At 43.4% G+C, this 21,177-nt stretch overlaps 1 protein-coding gene across 1 annotated transcript in view; it reads left to right on the forward strand.

Moving 5' to 3' along the window:
* Positions 1-21,177, forward strand: part of LOC144722677 (serine/threonine-protein kinase DCLK1-like) — a 60,559-nt gene that overhangs the window by 8,936 nt on the left and 30,446 nt on the right. Inside the window, exons 6-8 of the mRNA XM_078600978.1 lie at positions 14,623-14,725; positions 19,243-19,347; positions 20,564-20,614. Coding sequence (XP_078457104.1) covers positions 14,623-14,725; positions 19,243-19,347; positions 20,564-20,614 — 259 coding nt within the window. The remainder of the gene's footprint in view (positions 1-14,622; positions 14,726-19,242; positions 19,348-20,563; positions 20,615-21,177) is intronic.

Consider the following 21,177-nt stretch of genomic DNA (forward strand, 5'->3'; position numbering starts at 1 on the left):
GTTCATGTTACCCAGCGTCAGATATCCCACTGTAGTGCTGTATTATTAATAAACATTGAAATAATAGATGTAATATCGCATCTCAAATGCTGAGACAGAGCAAAGGATCAGTGGTTTGTGCACTGTTCTATGAGCACGGCAAACTGAGCGTGATTCCAGGCCATGGGTAACAACCAAACTAAACAACCCCTGGCCGACACAGCAGGAAGAGGGTATTCATCCAGCATTTGATTAACAAAGGGCTGTTAATTATTATCATCATCCAGAGTGCCATAATTCTATCCATAATGCCCCAACGTATTTGCAAGTATAATTTATTTTGTAAAGCAAGCTGTGAAAAAGCAATTCCCAAATGGAGATTATGGGGACCCGTCTAGGTTCCCAATGATCAAAAGCTAATGAATTGATAGAATGTGGTTCTGCTCATTAGGCAGAGCCTTATGAAGCGACGACACGCAATGGCGCTATCTGTGTGCATCGATTCGTATCATTTGGGTTTTGTGCTGGGGGATATGGGCCAATGCTGCGCCATGTCTAGGAGGGAGGTCCGCGAACATAAGTAGGTTATGTACTGTATACGCAGGACGACCCCCTTCACCAGCTCGTTATTAGTTGAGCCATCATTAAGGGGATACGCTAATGCTGCAGTGGGAGCGGTGGCACAGCGGTTATCGCGCTACACGATGAACTCGGGCACATGAGTTGAATTCCCAGGCAAGGCTAATATCAGCGGGGAACGATATCTGAATCCCCCTTCATTGTCAAATAACCCCTATGACTGACATGGCATAGAGCGGCCTTCACCCAGCACCGGATTTATAAAGGGCTGAAAATTTTATATACTTTATTTTAATTACGCTGTCAGAATTCATACTGTTCGAAGCAAGTGGCCTTGGAAAGGACAATTCACCGAAAGGAATGACTGCAGATGGTCAATCATGATTACAAAGTGGCAGCTATTGAATGCAAAGTTACAGAGAGAACGTCCAACGTGGAGATGGAGCAATAAAATCACTTCGTCTGTAGGGAGTAGATGGATTTTTGAGGCAGCATCACGATGGATGGCGGCTGCTTGGGGAAGCCTTCATCCAGCAGTCGAATGACAGAAGCTGATGATGAAGAATGCTCCACCCAGAGAAGCCTCGTGTTGGCAAATTGTGTGTATCGAGGCATTTTAAAATGGTTCTCGAAGGCTCTGTTCTTCATCCCACCTGCTATGAAATTCACGCCACGGATGCTGCAGATGCACCCATTAGCACGGTCCCAGCTCCAAGGGAGTTAGTGATAAACACCCCTGCGTGTGAGAAATTTGGTTTGCTCTGTATACCGTGGGCTAGCTGAATCATGGTGCAGCAGAGTGTGTGACACGTTAGGTGTAGCTGCAGAGATCACTAGCCTCGTAAATTTGTTGGTAGTGCCATCGTACTAATTATCTGGTTACTGGAAATGGAAAATAGAGTTTACTTAAGCTGGTGCTTTAAAACATGGCCATTGAACTGTGGGATAACTGAAAAAGGCACCGTAAATTGTGCATGGCAAGCGCTGGCAGCAAGTTTGAAAAAAAAGTCGCATTCTGAGTATTCAAATGAACATCTGTCTGTGGAATTTTTTTCTCCACCAGCCATTCTGGAATGAACCAAGGCCCTATTTTTGGTGACTAGTTTAAAATGTAAATAATATGCTACGGGTAAGATGTCGTGCATGTCATCATGCTCATTCATTGCTAAATTAATTTACGCTTGGGTGTACTCACAACATAAGAGTACGGTTAAATGCATTATTTCCTGTCATGTTCATAGCCTCGTTGATATTTCACCCCTGTCAATCCACTGCTGAATGAGGGCCTCCCACACCATACACATGGGGGTTGTTTGACCATACTTCATTCTGGTCAGTACAGGTTTAAAGTAGGGAGCATAGTACAGTACAATACATATGTTAATGCACTGCTCTATGCTGACAACATAGCCTTGTAACAGTCTATAACACCTGCTGTTCATGGTAGTCGCCTATCAAAGCACTATCTAGGCTCAAACCTTAGCTTAGGAGATCTGATAAGATCGGGTGCATTCTGGACGATTTTATCAAAGACGTACAAATGTAAATTACTTTAAATTCCCTTGAAAATTCAGAATTTGTGGATCCAGGCGTGATGCAGTAAATTGACATTTGTATGAGAACTAGTGTGGCACAACTATTGTTGGTCACATCCTGTCCTCCTTGCCACAAGGATTTGCAGTGTGTATGGTGACTGTAACAGAATTCTAATTAACAGCACAGTTGTGCCAGCTTTTAGGGCTCTCCGCCAAGTCTTGAAAGAGTCATGTACGAAACAAATAGCGAAGGTCACCAAGAACCAAACCCTTCATGGACCCTTATATTGTTGTTTAAGTTGCCTTCCCTGTCCCCGTTTGTTTGCTAATTGATAAGTTCATAAAAAAGACAATTATACTTCCTACAAATGTTGTTTTGGCCAACAGTATTGCATGGGAAGTGTTCACTGATAATTTATGAAGTACATTTTGCATTTGTAGTGATTTAATTTGAAAAATTTGGTACATTCACTTTCAGATGTTTTCATGTTTTCAGAGAAAAAAAAATCACGTCGGGGTCCTAATTGGTGAAACTATAAAACACTGTCATCTTAAACTTAAATCACATACTGTATTTGTTTTTTAAATGTTCATGTTATAGAAATATATCAGGAAACAAATATCCAGTTTTAATTTGCACGGTATTAGGAGCTTGTGCCAAGGGTCCATAATATATTTATAACAGCTATCTTTGACTGATGATATATGACAGAACAGAGGGCATGCCATAACTTTCATGATTTTGGCATCGTTTGTCTACATGATGCTCTCCCAATCATGTTACACGACCAGCACAGTTCACAGCCCCTTCCGAAGACTACTCAACAAACAAGAGGCACATTAACCGCTCACACCACAGCATGCATTGTTTCCGCAAAAGGCTGTTATTTTTACTCGAGGAAGCCTCCCTTTGAATGCTGATGAATTCAAATGTAAACTGGCGAGCGGTTTTTCAAAGCCTGTTGTGTACACCGTTACACTTTTTTGAATGGGCCTCTTGGTGTAAAAACGTTTGCAAAACACTAAACAGAGAGGGTTGGTTTAGGCGGCGCCTTTCGGAAATGTGCCAGCTCGCCCTTAGTCCGTCTGTAGCATTCTCCACAGCGCTCTTTTTTTTGTAACAAACCTTGGTGTTGAAGACCCCGCCACTGGGGAATTGCGAAATGTGAGGGCCGCGCTCTTTCAAAGTTGGTGATGTTTTCACTGAACCCTATGGGAAACTTTTGAACAGGGCAGCACCCCTGTTAATGTTGCTGCACGCTCTCGGAACGGTGCTCCCAGGGCTGGTGTCACGACGGTAACCAATGCATTGAACACTCGCACAGACACGGTCTCGTACGTATTCAGCTCTGGTCATTGGTCTTACGCGTAGCTGTGCTGCACCAAATGAGTCTCAATAAGACGAGGCCCCTATCATACTCCTGTACGGAGGTACCCAAGCAAAGCCCAACATTGGTCATGAATACAAGGTTAACTGTTGAGGTTTCTCGCCCACCCAAGTGTGGTGAAAAGCATAACTCGGGGCCAATTACTCCACTCCCTGGCCCTCTGCTTGTGTTGTTTTTTTTAGCTATAATATACCAATGGCTTTCCATTGCCCGAATCGCCCATGCGCACCATGGGGCAGTTACTGCAAATCAATTAATGGCAGTGTTTGGGCCCATATCTTGCATGCGTTATATAGTCTGGGTGGGCACCAGTAGGTCATAAACACGTGTCATTGTTGATTGCTTGCCTGTGTCCAGCATGCCACCTTGTAGAGGTGCACTCTAATGATAATTTAAGATGCGCTGCTCCAGTACAGTGTGTGAATACCAGAGGTGGGACAAAGTCATTGTTATGCAAGTCCAAGTCGAGTCGCAAGTCATCAAATTCATGACTCGAGTCTGACTCGAGTCCAAGTCACATGACTCGAGTCCACACCTCTGGTGAATACTACAGGACAGCATGTAGTATGTAACCGTGGCTGGCCTAGGTCATGCAAGATTGCTTTAATGATGTGGTAGTTTTTTGTTAATTGTGCGGGAGAGAATTGGTCATTCAGGTAGTGCCTGATTTTTCTTTTGCATAGAAAGCCATTGTGATCGTATATTAACTTGTCGAAATTCATGGTTCTGTTTTCTCCGAAATAACAATGTGATGTGGCAAATTGAAGATTACATTGATGTAAAAATCATAGGCAATATTTCAGTGCAAATAACAGCCATTTTTACATTTAATAAGTAAACTAGTTCAGTGCAAACATGTTGTCCAATTCATTCAGTTCCTATTAGATACGTTGGTTAATCTTTTAAAATGCTGTAAATTTAAATCACTCACTTCAGGGAGGTAGTGTTAATATTTTTTCTGAAACATTGCAGACAAACTTCCTCTCTCCGAAACGGTTCTTTCCCAGAGAAAGTAGCAAAATGTGATCATTTTTGGGATGATGCACAAATTAAAGGTTACACTTCTCAATGCTGGGGGAGGGGGCATTCCACGGACGAGCCGTCACAGGCCAGATGAGGTCCAACCCCACCACCACCACCTTCCGCTTTCCTGAGCGTGACCCCTCAATCTCGTCGCTCGCCGCACCGACAATGCAGCCCTTGGTCCTCAGGGTGCTTTGCTGGCTGGCCCTGGCCGCCCGTTTGGTCGGACGCGTTGGGGACGTAGAAGAAGCCAGCTGAGGTCCCCGTCAGTCTCCCTGGCAACGGCGTTCACAGAATGGACGCAGTCACTGGGGAGGGCCTTTGCTCACGTTTTGCGCCGGTTGGAAATTGACAACGTTAAACATTTTGTTTATGGTCATGCTTACCCCTTGTTTTTATATGCAGTTTGTTATATGGGGGAAATTTAGGCATAGCAGAACTGCAGTACTGTACTGCTATATATTATCAGTCTGCACTTGATTGTATTATTTTTTTGGAACCTCGATGCAAGCACCCATGATGTCCTTTTCAACATCAAGTTCTGTCATTAATGCCACCAGAATATAAATATCATTCAATAAGCCTTGTGGATTATCTTTTCATCCAATGCTCATATAAGGTTATTTGCCATTTATATGTTTTTAAAATCCCCTTGAGGTAAATAAATTTGATCTAATAATGTGCTAACTTTATCCTAATCTTTAAAAATACACATTGTTGTGAATCGGTAGTTGCAGACGGCATTCGTTCTCCACTGGAGATCAAACCTGCTCGGTCACCAACAAACCTGTCAACCCCTTGTCAGTGCCCTACCTTATTATATACCAAATCAGATATTATTGGTCACCCCGTGCCCGTATACATTTCAACGTTCATCCTACAAAGTCCCATCTCAAGGGAGAAAGACAAACACATTTTCCCCCCGTATTGCAACGGCTGTACACCGTATGGATCTAAAAACTCAATTCCCCTGTACAAGAATATAAATAAGTCATATGGTTTGGCAGGTATGTCACCAAGTACTGGACCATTGAGGCCTAACTTGGAATTGATGGACGTACTCGGAAGCTGCTTTCGAAATTACACCCATAAATGCAAATTACATTTGCCGTTGTGTGTTTTCTTTCGATTGTGGAATAATTGAGGCGGAATGAGTTATCATCGCACCGTTTTATCCCTTTGGAGCCACGGGGAGGGAGGTGGTAATCGTCTCAGCACCACCTCTCTGCCACCCAAAGCAGGGGGCTTGAGGTACACCAATAGATCATGGCCTCGTTAATACAAATATATGGCGCCCGCATTTTAGCTTCTGTCTTGCACTTGGAAAAACGACCAAGACTTTTATTAAAGAGTTTGTGGACTGGGTGGGGGTGGGGGGGAAGTACTGTATACTAATTGCTACATAACAGTTGGAAATGGATCATTTGTAGTGTTGGAACGAATGAAATGGCTGCCGGCATTCGTGTTCATGAGATTGAGCAAAATTTCAGCAAGCGGCCTGAAACGAACAACGCAAACAAATAACCCAAACCCTCTCCCCAACAAAGACCCAACTTAATGAAAGGCAAAACGACGTCTCCGAGGCGTTCAACACAACTCCCCATATACCACACGTGCTCTTGTGCGTGACGTTTGTGGTAAACGAATACGCAATACACTCGGGTTTTTTTTAGTGTGTATGTGTGTGTTTTGGGAAGGCTGAGGGGCTTGAGCATCAGCTGTCGGGGAAGGAGGCAACAGGGAATCTCATGAGAATGAAACCGGCCCGAGCCGGTTGCAAGCGTTGGGTGGTGGACGAAAGCGTTCACGGGGGTGGTGGTGGTGGGTTGTGGTGTGTGGCGGAGGGGACCTGCGGTTGTTGCTTTCTGCCCGTGGGTTTTGTTTGGCCGTCGCCCGCAAGTTCGGAGCGAGCAACGTTGAGTCGGAGCGCTCCCTCCTCGTTCGCCTCGCACTGCGGGGTCAACCCTTTGCCTAACCTCGCCTTCAAATTACCGTCACGTGGCTGGACGTGTTGCTTGTATGTGTGCATGTGTGTGTGTTAAGAAGGTTAGTGGGGAGTGGTGGTGGAGTGGTTGGCGCGCTGCGCTACCAACCTGGCGACCCGGGTTCAATTCCCCGCTCACGGCCAACAGCGGTGATGATTATCTGAACCGGTTCTTGTCCCCCACCCACCCAGGTGGACTCAACCTTAAATGAGTACCTAGTGCGATGTGTAAACATCGCCACTAGGGAGACAAAGGCGGCCGGGCGTGGTGCTGGCCACCCACCCCCTCGTGTACCACAGTGCCGGCCTTCATAGGTGCTCGCTAACAGCACTTGCCCCTACAGTTTGTTCACGCTATACGGGGAGGAATTTTTGTCTTTGTATTCATAATTCAGTGTTTTATTTGAATTGTTTTACCATATGCTGGCCAAATTGTACACATTGCCAAGACTCTTTCTTATTTGTCTTTTGTGATGCATGACAGGATTTTGTAATGCTTGGAGGTTTAGTAAGTGGTGGTTACTGCACCGCACTGTGAACTGGGTCTCTAAAGTTGGTTTCCTGACCTTCAGTGGTGAGCAATATCCAAGGCCGTAAGAATAATATATATTGGGGGGACACATCCCCCCCCAATATTCAAATATGCTAAAAATGTCCCCCCCAATATATTGCTATAAAATAGATTTCTGCTTTTATTATTGTGGTTATGGTTGTACTTTAGTAATCCCTAATCTCTGCCATTACATGCAATGAAACAAGAAACGGTAAAAAAGTAAAAACAGAGCAATGTAATACAATATACTATTAGACATTATTGAAAAAAATCATTAAAAAGTCCATCCCATGTGTTAGTACATTTTTAAATATTTTAGGCAGGAAATTAGTTTTCAAATTTAGATTATTTTTCTGGGGGGGGACCCCCATACCCCCTGGATGATTTGGTCCCCCCCAATGTTGACTCCATGGCTACGGCCTTGGCAATATCTGAACAAGTCTTGGCCGCACTGACCAGTGGGTGGGGTCGACATATGTCAAATAACCACGATTATTGACATGCCATGGGGATACCTTCATCCTTCAGTGGATTAACAAAGGGCTGTACATTATTATCTGTGTTGTAATGGTTTTTTGTTTGAATCAAAAACGCTATTTTTATTGAACAGCCATTTGTCAATCCAAGGTTATGCTATAAAGTCTCACAGTGGTCAACATTGCAAATATCGTACAGACATAAACACTTACGGACTTAATAGCATACATTAAGTTAATAATAATGTCCGCTTTCAGGAGAGTATTGCATTGGAATGTTTGGGCAATTCCATTGAGTGGCATGTGAGTTGTTAACAGGACTACCCAGAGACAACCTCCACATGCAACGGGATTACACTGAAAGTTCCATACACATTGATTCAGTATGTTGCTGTCCTACCATTGGGACCTCCTTTGCCAGTACCTATTAACAACAGAATAAAGGGGAAGCACCTATTATCAAGTCTACCATTTTGTTTTACTTAAAAGCCTATCATAAGTGTTAATCCACGTTTCAATGCTTAGTGCCCTTTAACTGTAGGTTTATAGAATAAAACAACTTTCAGCCATTTTTCAATCCACTGCTAGAGGAACGCCTTCTCATGATGCGTTCGTCATGGTGTTTTTTCTTAGCATACTTTACCATACTGATCAGTGCAGGTTGGTGAAGGGGGAGGGGGAAAACCAGGACTGGGTTTAGATATCACTCGTCACCGATTTTAACTAGCTCGGAGTCGAACTCAGGTTGTCAGACTCATAGCACGGTGTGCTAACAACTGTATTACCACGAGCATTTGAATACAATTAAATACTGGAATGCAATTTTTACTGGAGCCCAAGGCTGGTTTTGAAACAAACTAGTATATCTTTCTAAGAGTGGTAACAGGATGAAAAAATGTAATCAGAAAGGGAAGTCTTCTCATCAGGGAATGAAAACAATCATCCTTGTTCTGTCACTGTCTTCTCTTGCTGCACAACGTACAGTTGGGAAGTGGATCTGGAGGTTGTTCCTGTCTAGAAAGTGATTTCTCGTGAATTATTCAAGAGCTGCATGTGGGAAGTTCTCTTAGTGGGCTGATGAATAAATTCAAAGCGTGTTCAATTTGCATGCGAGGATAATGCACTTAGGCAGTTTTCTGCAGCCGTGGGGGGAAAGAAACCTCCACGTCTTCAGAAAGACAGCTGCACACAATTCAAGATCAATTCTAAAAAGTCATCAAATAGCATGAAGATCCTTGAGAATCTAAAAGGACCTCAAATGGGAAAAAGCTGCAAAATATGAAATTATTTGTACATTTCATGTTTGGCTAATGAATCAAATACCTCACGTAGTTTTCATCGCTATAATTCCAGCACTGGTTGCTTAAACTGCTTTCTTTCTTTAGAAATAGACATGGCAGGCCATCACTGGGCAGTACAAATTTTGGTTACATTGACGTGGAGAAGGTCATCAATGGAGTAAAGAGAATGGAATAGATATGGGTCAGTGGGAAGTAGGTACAAACACAGCCCATATGAACAGGTTGTTCTTTGCAAACAATTGGGAATTATACAGAATTATCATATGTGGCAGTTTCTGATATACTGTACTATCTTGCATGGTCACATGGTAATCTACCAATATCGCACATTAAACAACCACATTTTGTAGCATACCGACGACACCCCATATTGCACTTCCACTACATTTTCTGCTGATTCAATTGGTCTTCGAACATTTGTTTTTTGTAATTACATTTTGTAAGCACCGTTCAGTATATAATAAAACAAAAATGTATCATAGGAGTTGATGGACAGGACCTACCATATGAAGTGGAGAAAATGTACGTTTTTTAATTTAAAACATTTGCTGGCATAGCTTATGGCGCGTGGACGCAGTGTCGCGATCGGACACATCACCATAAAAAACTACGCCAGGTATTGTGGCCAGGTCTGGGCAAACAAAGAGCTTTTGAAATGTTGCCAGTGCCTCTCTTAAATTATGAGCAGTCGGACACATTATCTCACACAGATACCTTGGCAGTGAGTTAATAACGTGCCTGTAACAGTGTTATTTTTCTGGCAAACGTAAATCGTTGCACATTTTTTTCCTTATTCATTATTTCGTGTGACCGTTATGGACAGACATTGCCTCACATAATATCTAGACGTTCATGATGGGCTTTTGTGGAGTTTTTTACTGTTTTATTTCATGCTAACAGTTTGGCAGAAGCACAAGCATCAAAATTATGTCCATGGTCTGAGTGTTCCTCAAGCTCAGTTTCTGATTTTAAATTTTCTCTCGTGGAAGGTGATAAATCACCCGTGGAACGGCTGAGGATCTGTTGTGCGTTGATAAAACCGTTGCCGTGACAACTTCACAACCCTGATGTCTGGCCTCATCAGGAGGAGGAGGGGCCTCTGTTTAGTCATTACAAAGCCACTGCTCTTAAATTAACATTATAATTCATGCTTTCTACGTTTTTTTGTAAATTCAACATTATTGAGTGTTTGCGCGTGTTTACATTTACATTGCCCGTGGTCACAGATTTTGATGCTCCCTCAAAGCAGTGTGCTGTACCAAGATTATGGTGATTATGTTCATGCTACTAAGATCGTGTATTTGTAACCAATTGAAAACTTTGCAAAACATAAACTATGAATGATGTTTTTTCGATTTAAAGCTTTCGTGACTGCAGGGATTCATCTTCTTGGTTCTTTCGGTAAAGTCGCGTAGAAATAATAAAATAATAAAAATAAAACAATACAATACAATTCTCACGACGTTTCGGCCACAACGCAAGCAGCCGTCCTCAGGTGACTTTACCGAAAGAACCAAGAATATGAATGATGTGTTCGTCAAATTATTATTTAATGGTGCACTATATGACGGTCAGACTTTTAAGCATTTCATTAGCCTAAACCAGGGGTCGGTAACCTGCAGCTCCGGAGCCGCATACGGCTCTTTAAGGACTGCTTCTTGACGTCATTCACATGCATTGCGGCTATGGAAATATAGATTTTTTTACCGAATAAAAAAAATGTCTCTTGTTATTTTGGTTGCTGACCCCTGGCCTCAACAAACCACATACATGTACTGTAATCACAAACACTTGCATGTGACAGGCAATTGAATGGTGCCCAGCGGTTTTTGCAGTGTGGGATTTGGTCTGAGCAACAGTCCCTCTGTATTGTTTTTGGAGCACCACCATCAGCAGCAGGAGGAAACAGTGGCAGCATCTCAATGTTGTTGTTTGTTGATCTTTTTCCTGGCAACCTTTTTGCTTTAGTGCATCCTTGAGTATGGATGTTTTGTGAAGATATCGTGGTGACTTGAACCTTTACCGTCGTTTCCCGTTGTGAGGAGATGGAACCACACATGGATAAGGGGAGCTCTTTGTCGGCCACGCTCATTATCATGGCTTTCAGAATACAGTGCCAATATTGGCAGTTTGGTGGCTTTGAAGTGGCTCTCTTCTTATTTCCACACAAACACACGGTCTTGTCCCTCGGGAAGGAACGTGACCCCCACTGAAATGACCTCGGACATTCATTTTGCCTTTCAAACCACCACAATCTAAAAGGCTTAGAATGAGTGCAATAAGTGCAATTTGAATTACAGTATATGGTCTACTAGTGGTAAGTACCCGCGTTGCCCGGGCGAAAAAGACAGACACACACATCGACTTATACATACTTACAGACATTGACCCACACACAAACACATCGACTTACAAACACACATGGACTCACAAACACAGACATCGACTTTACACACACATGGAGTTACACACATACAGCGACTCACACACACACATTGACACACACACACATATAGAGACTCACACACACGTCGACCTACACACACATATGGACTTACACACACAAACATCGACTCACACACCCACATACATAGACTCACACACACATTGCTCTACACACACATTCACATATGGACTCACACACACACACATCGACTTGAGATACACACACATGGCGTTAAACACAACAACAACCGCCATTCACCAGTTAAACACACACATCGACTCACATGCATACATGGACTTAGACACACATAAATATAAAAAATGGACTAACTAAATATTAAAATATTAGTTGTCTACACACACAGAGCACGCACACACATTGACTAACACACAGACATATCAACTCACGCACACACACATTGACTCACATACACATCGACTGATACACACACGGACGTGCACACACGGACGTACACACACACACATTGCGGCAGACATGCACTCACACGCACACAAGGACTTAGACACAAAAATAATTATAGTAATATTTACCAAGTAATTTTAGAAATATTAGTTGTCAGCACACAAACAAAAATATTTTTATATTTCCAAGGTGATTATTAAAATAATAGGTTTCTATGTACGTGAGTTTAGCGAAAGAAGCAAGAAATATAAATATTAGTTGTCTGCACACAAAATTGTTAATGTAATATTTGCAAGGTTATTATTTGAATAATAGGTTTCTATCAATGTGAGTTTAGCGAATGAAGCGATAAAATAGGACTAAACATTGCCGTGCTGAGGCCTATCCCCGTGCAGAGCCCCCGACCTCGCCTAGATTGGCCAGCCGGCCGAGGTGGCACCTTGGCAGGCTGGGGCTGGGCTGCTACCCCCCCCCCCCCAGCCACGATTCTCCCACCCACTGTGCACCAATATCTACGGCCTATAGTGGTAGCATCTACCGACTGTATAGTAGTAACTGCACGCATCGGGGTGGGGGGGGGATATCACACCGTGAAGAATTTACCTGAGCGTTTTGTGTATTTTAATTGCATTTTTAACCCGAAAGAAAATATCCGCCTCACCCCCACCAAACGCGTGTGACTTGGTGGGGGCCGTCCCCCCGACCGAAGGCGTGCGAGTTGGTATGGTCGAGCGCTTGTAATAAAAAAAAAATCGCACTAGATCGCTAATTAAACTACTTTTAAGTTGACAGATGGAAAAACGGAATAGCGCTTGCTCACCACGGGGCTTACGGCGTGGTACCTGTCTATTTTTTTAAACATATACCCCACCGTTTGAGAGCCAAATCCTTCGCAAGCGTGCGAACACACACAGATAGACAAAAAATAAGATTGCAGGGGTCGGCAACCTGCGGCTCCGGAGCTGCATGCGGATATTTAAGGACTGCTTTGTGACAATATTTGTTAAGGATCACCATCTCATATTCACATGCATTGCGGCTCTTGAAATATTGAGTTTTTTTTACCAAATTCAACTCTTGTTAAATTTTGACTTGAAACTTTCGTGACTGCAGGAATTCATATTTTTTTGGTTGTTTCGGTAAAGTCACGTAGATAGAAAAAATAAAGTGAATAAAAATACCACGACGTTTCGATCGCAACACAGGCGGTCGTCATCAGGAAAAGGTGTTGCGATTGAAACGTCGTATTTTTATTAACTTTATTTTTATTTTTTCTATCTACATGACTTTACCGAAAGAACCAAAGAATATCAACTCTTATTATTTTGGTTGCCGACCCCTGGTCTAGCGTTACACGCGTTGATTGCATGCGTGAGTGTCTCTGTTCAGACAGATTACACTGACCATCTAAAACATCTGCGCTCTTTACAACAATTTCCTGCCAAAGAAGGATTGCTGCTGATTATCTGGGTCATTAAAGTCGGCAGCAGTGCTACCCTTTTAAGTGAGCAGGGGTGTGTGTGCCGGAAACTCAAGCTTGTATGATATGAAGTATTCATTAATCGTGTTTTATTTGGACAGCTTATATTAGGAGATACCTTGCTTTCATCCAAATCCTGGTAAAGTTGGATAAAGTAATTACATTGGTGTATGTGGCAAATTGTGTGGCCACAAACAATCAAACCATAAATGTGTAAAAGAGAAAAAAATTGGTGTAGTCATCCAAAGTATGTGAGTGTACGCTAATGGTGTGAATATAGATTTTTTTTAGTTCTTGATACATATATAAAATGCCACGTTTAAACGATTGATGTTATTCTATTCGTATAAGCTATGTAATCCATTCAGATGATCCCTACTGCCACTAAAGGCCACTAAACTTGCCAAAATGTAACAAAATTCGAATTTGTATGCATGAGTGTGTGGGTTCAATCCCGACCCGGATGCTTGTATATTTGGAGTTTGTATGTCTCTCCCCGTGGTTGCGTAGATTTTTCTCTGGGTTCTGTGGTTTTTGCCTCCACATTTAGAAACATGTGTTTAGAGTATTTGGCTGCTATACATTTCCAACATGATAAGCCACTTCGTTCGGTTATCATGTGTGGCCAGGTCGCTTCTGAAAAAGAGCTATAATGCTCAGTAGGTCTTACCTGGTAAAATTTAAATAATCTAGTAAATAGTACCCCGAGTGGGCATATTTCCATATTTTATGCCACACTGACTTAAGATACATTTTTTTATTTGCATTATGAACACAAGGATTAGATGGTTTGTTGGGTTCAGGGAGAAACTAGAACAAGTGTCGGGCCTAGGAGGCACCGACCCTGCCATGTCCCTGCAACCTGGTCCCCAGTGGACAAGCGCCAAAAGCGCTGAGCCGCAGAAAAACGCCTGGAGCAGTGGCTTACAACGACAGATTATATTTATGGTGGCCATGATGGAGGCTTGACATCAGGCCGCAGTGACATATGGTTGCCTAGATCTGCGAATGTCAACAATAAATAGATTCTTGCTTGATTAATGATGGTTTTACGGATATTGCAGAGTATGGCATGGTTCCCAAGTTGTAGAGATTATTGTTCCAGCGCTGTTTTATATTAACTGTTATTTTGTTTTCCCTGTGGCTGGGCGTGATTAAGTACACCTGCTGCTACCGCCAAAAAGGTTGGGGTTGGCGAAAAGTTGTAACAATAGGTGTTTTTTCGTGACACCCTTAGATTACTAACCCCTTGTCGTGGGGGTAGATTTTTTTCACGTCATCCTAGGGTTCTGTTACCTTCCACAACCATTGCCATTGCTTTTGCTGGATTACTGTTTGGTGGCATTCATCTGCTCTGACGGTACCATGACTTAAATAGGTGCTCACGGACAGCACTTGCCTCTACGGGGTGATCATTGTCTTTGCCCTGCACGTGTGTGTGTGTCTGTACACCAGGTGGCCTGTCTGCAGGACTTCTTTGGCGAAGACGATGTGTTCATAGCGTGCGGCCCGGAGAAGTTTCGCTATGCTTCGGACGACTTCCTCATCGATGAGGGCGGTGAGTCCTGAACACAGCTCGACGTCCATTTTTTTAGGGAAACTCCACTCCGCACACTCCACCACTATGAAGCAGAAGCAGCGACGCAGCCACCGTGGGTGTCCTGGGTGTCAGGGTACCCCCGATATGTTTAGATATGGCTAAGAGACACCCACAACATTGTCGACAAAATTCACGACATTGACATTAAATGATAGTTATACTGATGACGAGATGTTTAGATACATAGTAGTGCACGAACAGTAGGCTCATCAGCCAGTACAGTAGTTGCATATATTTAATACAATTATAGCATCGCGCATTAAGTTAAATTTAGCTGAACATAGGTTACGTAGGGGTTTGTCTGTAGCATGTTATAGCACGGCAATATTAAATTAATGGTAGCATTAGCAAATATAATGCCACTATGCATCTATGATCTAACCAATTTCCACCGGGAACCATTCGCGAATACCACACCCCCAACTGCCAACGTGTGACTGCTCATCTGCAAAGCAGAACCGTAAGATTGTGATAATCTGCTAAATGTATATATTTGATGTGCCTTATTTTCCACTATTCGTTTCCAGAGAGATGATGTATTAAAAACTGCCTCTGTAGTGTTTCATAGCATGCATTGTGTTGCAGTGACTGTTCCTGCAGTTGGCATCAGTGGAATACAAAAGTACTAAAGTACAGCCTTTGAGGAAATCGCCCTGAAAGTGACGGATCTCATCAGATCTTGGGAGCTAATCAGGCTTGAGCCTGGTTAGTATTTGGATGGGTGACCCCATCAGTGGATACTAGGTGTTGTCGGTGTGGGGATGTCAGTGCTGTGAGGTGCCAATAGATGGCAGCAGATCAATGGGTGCAGTCCACAGATAAATTCAGTCCTCTCACTGGATCCAGTCTGTGGATATAATCCTTGTGTTATGAAGCTTTGAGTGTTGCCCCCTCGTGTGTGTGGTTTTCTGTGGGTACTCCAGTTTCTTGATACTTGGTGAGCCTTCAACAATGTATGGCTGATGTAGATGCAGAGTAACAACTACGATTTCACATTCAGGTGGTCAAGCCAGATAACCGCGTTAGTAGTGGTGTGATGTCTCCTTCGTATTTGTGGATCGGGTATTGTGTTGTTATACATTGTATGATCAGTTCTGGATGACCACAGTCGCACACTGGAGAGTTTTTAATTTTCCATTTGTGCATCCGCATCTGTCATGGTTTGTGCAGATTTGGTTTAGGGTCGACCTTGAGCTTCGTGGAAGATCTAACTCAGGGATTGTCTGTCTGCATTGGGTCTTTCACAAGGTGTTTGTTTGTAATAAGCAAAAATCGTTGTAATTGCAATAAGCTGATGTGGTGGGTGCTTAAAGGAACCTTTACAAAGGTGAATTAGTGGTGTGTTAGTTTAAGTTTTCAGTTTTCAGTTTATTTGGTATAGCCCTGTGAGCCATTCGGCTCTTGAATCGGGTGCAACCGCAACAAAACAAAAACATGAACAAGAAAACATCTTAAAGTGACTGCGCAAACAGAAAAATCCAGGAAAAAACTGCAAAGTCTTCCAGAAAAAAGCACCGTACACCAACGCTGTGTGCAAAAATCCCAGTGGGATGCAAGTCAAACAACAATAACCACAAGGCAACTTAGATTAAAGTCATCAGTCTAATTCCATACTTGGTTAAGCATCAGTAAATGTAGTCATTATGCAGATTTTTACATATCCTTACAAAGCCCAACCCCGAGGCATGGCAACTTGGGGTGGGTGTCAAGCTAAACACCCTCAAACTCGGCACAATCGAGAAACCTTGGCCTAATTAATAAAACAAAACAAAAACTGTCTTGAACTAAACAAGAAAGAAGGAAAAAAAACCTTTACAAGTCATGGAACCTTTGTAATTTCTCAAACATGAGCCTGCGTGTGTCATTTCACGGGTACAGATATTTGATAAAGGGCACAGGTTTGACACCCGCGGCGGATGAATCTGTCACAGCTCCACCTAGTTCCGTCTGATGAATGCCTTCACGCTGGTTTAGAATCCGACGCACACTCAAACCACGCCGGGCACTTCGAAGCCAAGCAGGGCTCTGTCAGTGGCACTAAATTGGATTTTACCCACTCGCCTATATCTGGGCATGGCCCCTTCTTTGTGATTTACAACAGGCTCGTTGATAACCCTTCTTTATTATTTCCGTCTGCACATTACAGGTTTAATGTCACCACCAGTGTATTAGCAGTGGCTATTAATATGCCACGGCAGCTTTCATTTGTTTGGCTTCTGGGGCCAACATCGGTTATTTTTGTTGTGAGGACCCCGTGAATAGTTTTATTTCTAAACGCTAAACAATGTTGCTTTGTCTGCACCACGATAATGGCTGCAGGGTGAATGCAGGCGATGTACCGTGCCCTGATACATTTTGCCAACGTTGCTTATTTCAGCGGTGCGCGACGCAGCAACCTTTGTCTGCGCTGGCAACGGCCCCGCCAAGACTCTGGCTCGGCATTTAAAAATCCCCGCAGATGACGAAATGCATTAAAAATGGAATGCCGTGCTTCAAATTCAGTTGAAAAAAAGATGGAACGGCCATTACGTTGGCATGGCAACCTCACGGTGGCAAGGGGGTTGCCTTGGTTACGTCTGGCCCCGTCAGCAGGCGCTTGTGTAAAGGGCGTTCGTGAGAGAGGCAGCATCCCAGCCAATGCGCATAATTGGAGCCTTTTAATAGAACAGCTGCAGCGCCTACATCGGTTAGCCAATTTAGGGCCGTGGGCTGAAGAACGCAATGAACAAATGTAACGCTGTTGTTTCCAAATTATGGTGTTTGCAAACGCACGCCTCTCATTTTAAAGACCTCTGTGCGTGTTGTTTAAGGGCAAATGATTAGCGTGCAGTGATGAGCTGAGTGGATCTTGCAAGGTCAGATAAAGATCATAAATCCATGGGCCGTGTGGGGTTGCTTCAGCAAGCTCGGGTTCCACAACATCCCCAAATCCCCCAACGGTCTTTCCAAGGTCAGCCCTTGCTCTGATAGACATTTCCGTATTCTTTTGGGGGAATTGTATGCAGCTCGTCTTTTATGTTAATAATGTTCAGCCATTTGTTAATCCACTGGCAGACGAAGGCTTCCATACACCATGTCAGTTGTGGGCGTTGTTTGACCATACTTCACCCCATATTGGTCAGTGTGGGTTGTTGTTTAGTGGAGCCCAGGATCAGTTAAATGTCAGCCACCACCGATATTAGCTGTGGATGGGAATAGAACACAGGGCACCAGGTTCATAGCGTGGTGTGCTAACCACCACACCAATCAACTTTCCACCCATATTTTATGTTATGCCATGTTCAATTACAGCCTTTTCGTGAAAATAGCCAGCACGCTTTCCCCACCGACGTGAGAATACAAGTGACTCAGAAGGACATTAAAGCCCATAGAACCAGAGAGAGATATAATAAATCAGTAGCTGAAAGGGTTAAGGAGATAAATTATGAGCTGTGGACACATCAAAGCAACGAGGATAGGATTGGGCCTTTGGAATTGGCTGATTGTCAGCTTCCAAAAAAAAAAAACCTGCCCAACTGTACTTGAAGGTGGAATTATAATTAGTCCTCTCTGCAATTCTGAATGAAGGTAATTCTGCAGAATGGCTATTTGAATTGCATTGCAATTTGGTGACTGGGCAACCTAGTCGTAAATGTTCTGGGTACCGACATGGAAGATCACAAGGACTGTGCATTGTTGATCCCACCTCCATTTTGCAAATCTTCCAGGGGAATATAAATATGCACCATGAATGCCAAAGGGGTCTACTTTAGAGGAGATACGTGTTTTTGACATTGTTCTCAAGCGTATACTATTGCATGCCAAGGTTATGGAAAAAATTGCAAAATTGCATGCAACTGCTAATTTAGAAAATGCTGTACTGTATGTCATTGCATTTGAACGATGGATGCTCCAAGTACACACGACACGTGCACGTTTGTGATCCTGCAGAGCAGGGGTATGTCTTAAGGTAAATGAAAATATATCTATCCGTTTTGCATACAGCTCAAGACATCTGTTTTATGACCTTAGTGAAGGTCAGTGGGACATGGTCAAATTTCAATTCACAAACATCGCACAAGGACTGTTCTAAGATACTCTTTGTTTTTTTCGGTGAAGTCACACAAGCTTCCGTCTTCAGGTGTAACCGTCACAGCAAAATTACTGTACAGTAATTTTACTGTACAGTAATTTTACAGTAAAAAGTATGAATCCTTGCAGTCACGAAAACTTCAAATCTAGAACTGTTCTAAGATGCCTCAAGTAAAAATAATCTGTGGAAAAAATTTTATATCTGAAAAACCTTCAAGTGGAGCGCTTTTAAACATTTCACATTCACCGCACTCATCAAGCCCAATTGCACTGCTGAAGAGCCTGGCAGTCTTGACATGATTGTGATGGGTGTCTGAGAGTCTTGTGGCTGCTGTCAGTACTGAGTACCGGTGTCTAGTATGTGTGCATGTGCGTGTGTGTGGTGGTACACCTGCGCCTCTCAGAGTGCCGGGTGATGAAGGCCTCCTCCTACTCCAAGGTGACGGTGCCACCACCGCGTGGCCTGAGGAGCCCCGGATCGTCACGCCGGAGCAAATCTCCTGTTTCAGGTCTCCCACCGCTACCACCACCTCCCACCATCGCCACCTCCTCCTCCCAATGCTACCAACAACACTGCCACTGCCATCACCTCCCACCATCATCACCACCAATGCAATTGTCATCACCCCCTCTCGGCAGTATCATTCTCTCCTTACCCACCCTTAGTGCTCCCACACGTGCCTCGGCTTCCCCTGGGGCCCTGAAAAATTCCACTCAGAAGAGATGACTTAATCAGGTCACCTCTTGCAGATTTCATTTTTTATTCATTAATTTCATACTATTATGGAAGTGAAGAGCGGTATCATAATGCACATCTCATAACTGTCGCTGCTGCTGCGTGGAGATACCTTGTGTTTATTCATGATGAAACAGAATTGACACATGACACTCAATCCAGGTAGTTAGGATGACTCCATATTGCATTCTCTAAACACATTCATTATATCTTCACTGGGTTGGTGGATCCACACAACAGTTGTGAAACTTCAGTGCCCTGGACATCGAGGTGCCATACACCCTGGCTTGCCAGGAGAAGTGGGATACAGCAAATGTGCCCCTTTGTATGTATGGGTTTATTAGGCTGCTTCAGCTTACTCTAAATATAGGGCCACAGAGCTTGGGCATTTGTTTGCGCCGGTTCTGGCTGCATACCTGCATGTCTGTGGTTTGCCGTGACTCTGAATCTATGGTCATTGCGCACGTCACACATTTTTTTTACTTTTAACTTGAATTAACATTCACTTGAGGAAAGCCCAGTGGTTCTGAAGTTGCATGGTGGGACTAACTTAGAAAATGTCACCGTGAATCTCAAATGTTACCAGATAGCACAAAAATATAAGCCACTGTTGAGCCAAGGGTGACCAAATGAAGGCCTTGTGCCAATTAGTCTTGATATGTGTAGCCAGTGCGAATTGATTAACTAGCTATTTCAGATAATCGGGTGTGGAGGTAACATTTCACCCTCTTGCCAATACGATGACATTCTCACAATTCGGGATTCACGACTCGACGATTATTTTTACGTTGCGGTGATTGTAGAAGCTACAGGGGGCTGCAGGGGTCTCCGTGAACCCATTGCATACAGCGTACATGATGTGAAAAACATCGAAGGTTCTAGAATTAATAATTCCATGTGTTCCTTGTGCGATGTGCATGATGTTGTGATGTCCTTTGTCTGTTGGTGCGCTGTCTTACCCCTGTGCCACCCCTGTATGCCGAGGACAGTACGAGGATCCAGCATATTTTCTACTGCTCGATCGCCCGTGAGGTCACCTGGTAAGGCACTTCCCTCCCTGACCCCCACCATACCTAGTGATTTAGGGCCCGGGCAGAATCCACTGCTCTTCTTGACCGCCGTGATGCACATTGAATCGTTGGATATCTGATGTGCCATTCTCAGAGTCTTTCTCGGAGTTTTATAACATATTCCACTGGCTTTGTCGTCATTTAATATTTCAGTTTTTTTTTACCTACAAATAGATGTCTGCAAGTTGGAAAAAATAAGTCTCTGTTGGAATTGACACACGCGTTGATTTTATCGCTCCATCTACTCGGTGGGCGTGTTCTGAAACGCGCTGCATTTCTTGGATTTTGTTAACAGGGCTTAAATCTACACTATGGGAACCTCATTTGCCAGTAAAAATATGATAATTGGTTCTTTACCCTTCTATCTGGCAACAAAACTGACACCTTTTTACAAGGAGTCATGTTTGAATAGACCGCAATACCTGCAGTCATAATACAATCAAAAGAACATAACTCTGATAATGTGCACTGTCCTTGAAGTTGATTGGTCCACACCCGAGACAGCTTTCCTTAGAGCCTAGTCTCACATGGGT

Source organism: Lampetra planeri, chromosome 15, assembly GCF_965212315.1.
Source record: "Lampetra planeri chromosome 15, kcLamPlan1.2.h2, whole genome shotgun sequence".
Taxonomy (NCBI): domain Eukaryota; kingdom Metazoa; phylum Chordata; class Hyperoartia; order Petromyzontiformes; family Petromyzontidae; genus Lampetra; species Lampetra planeri.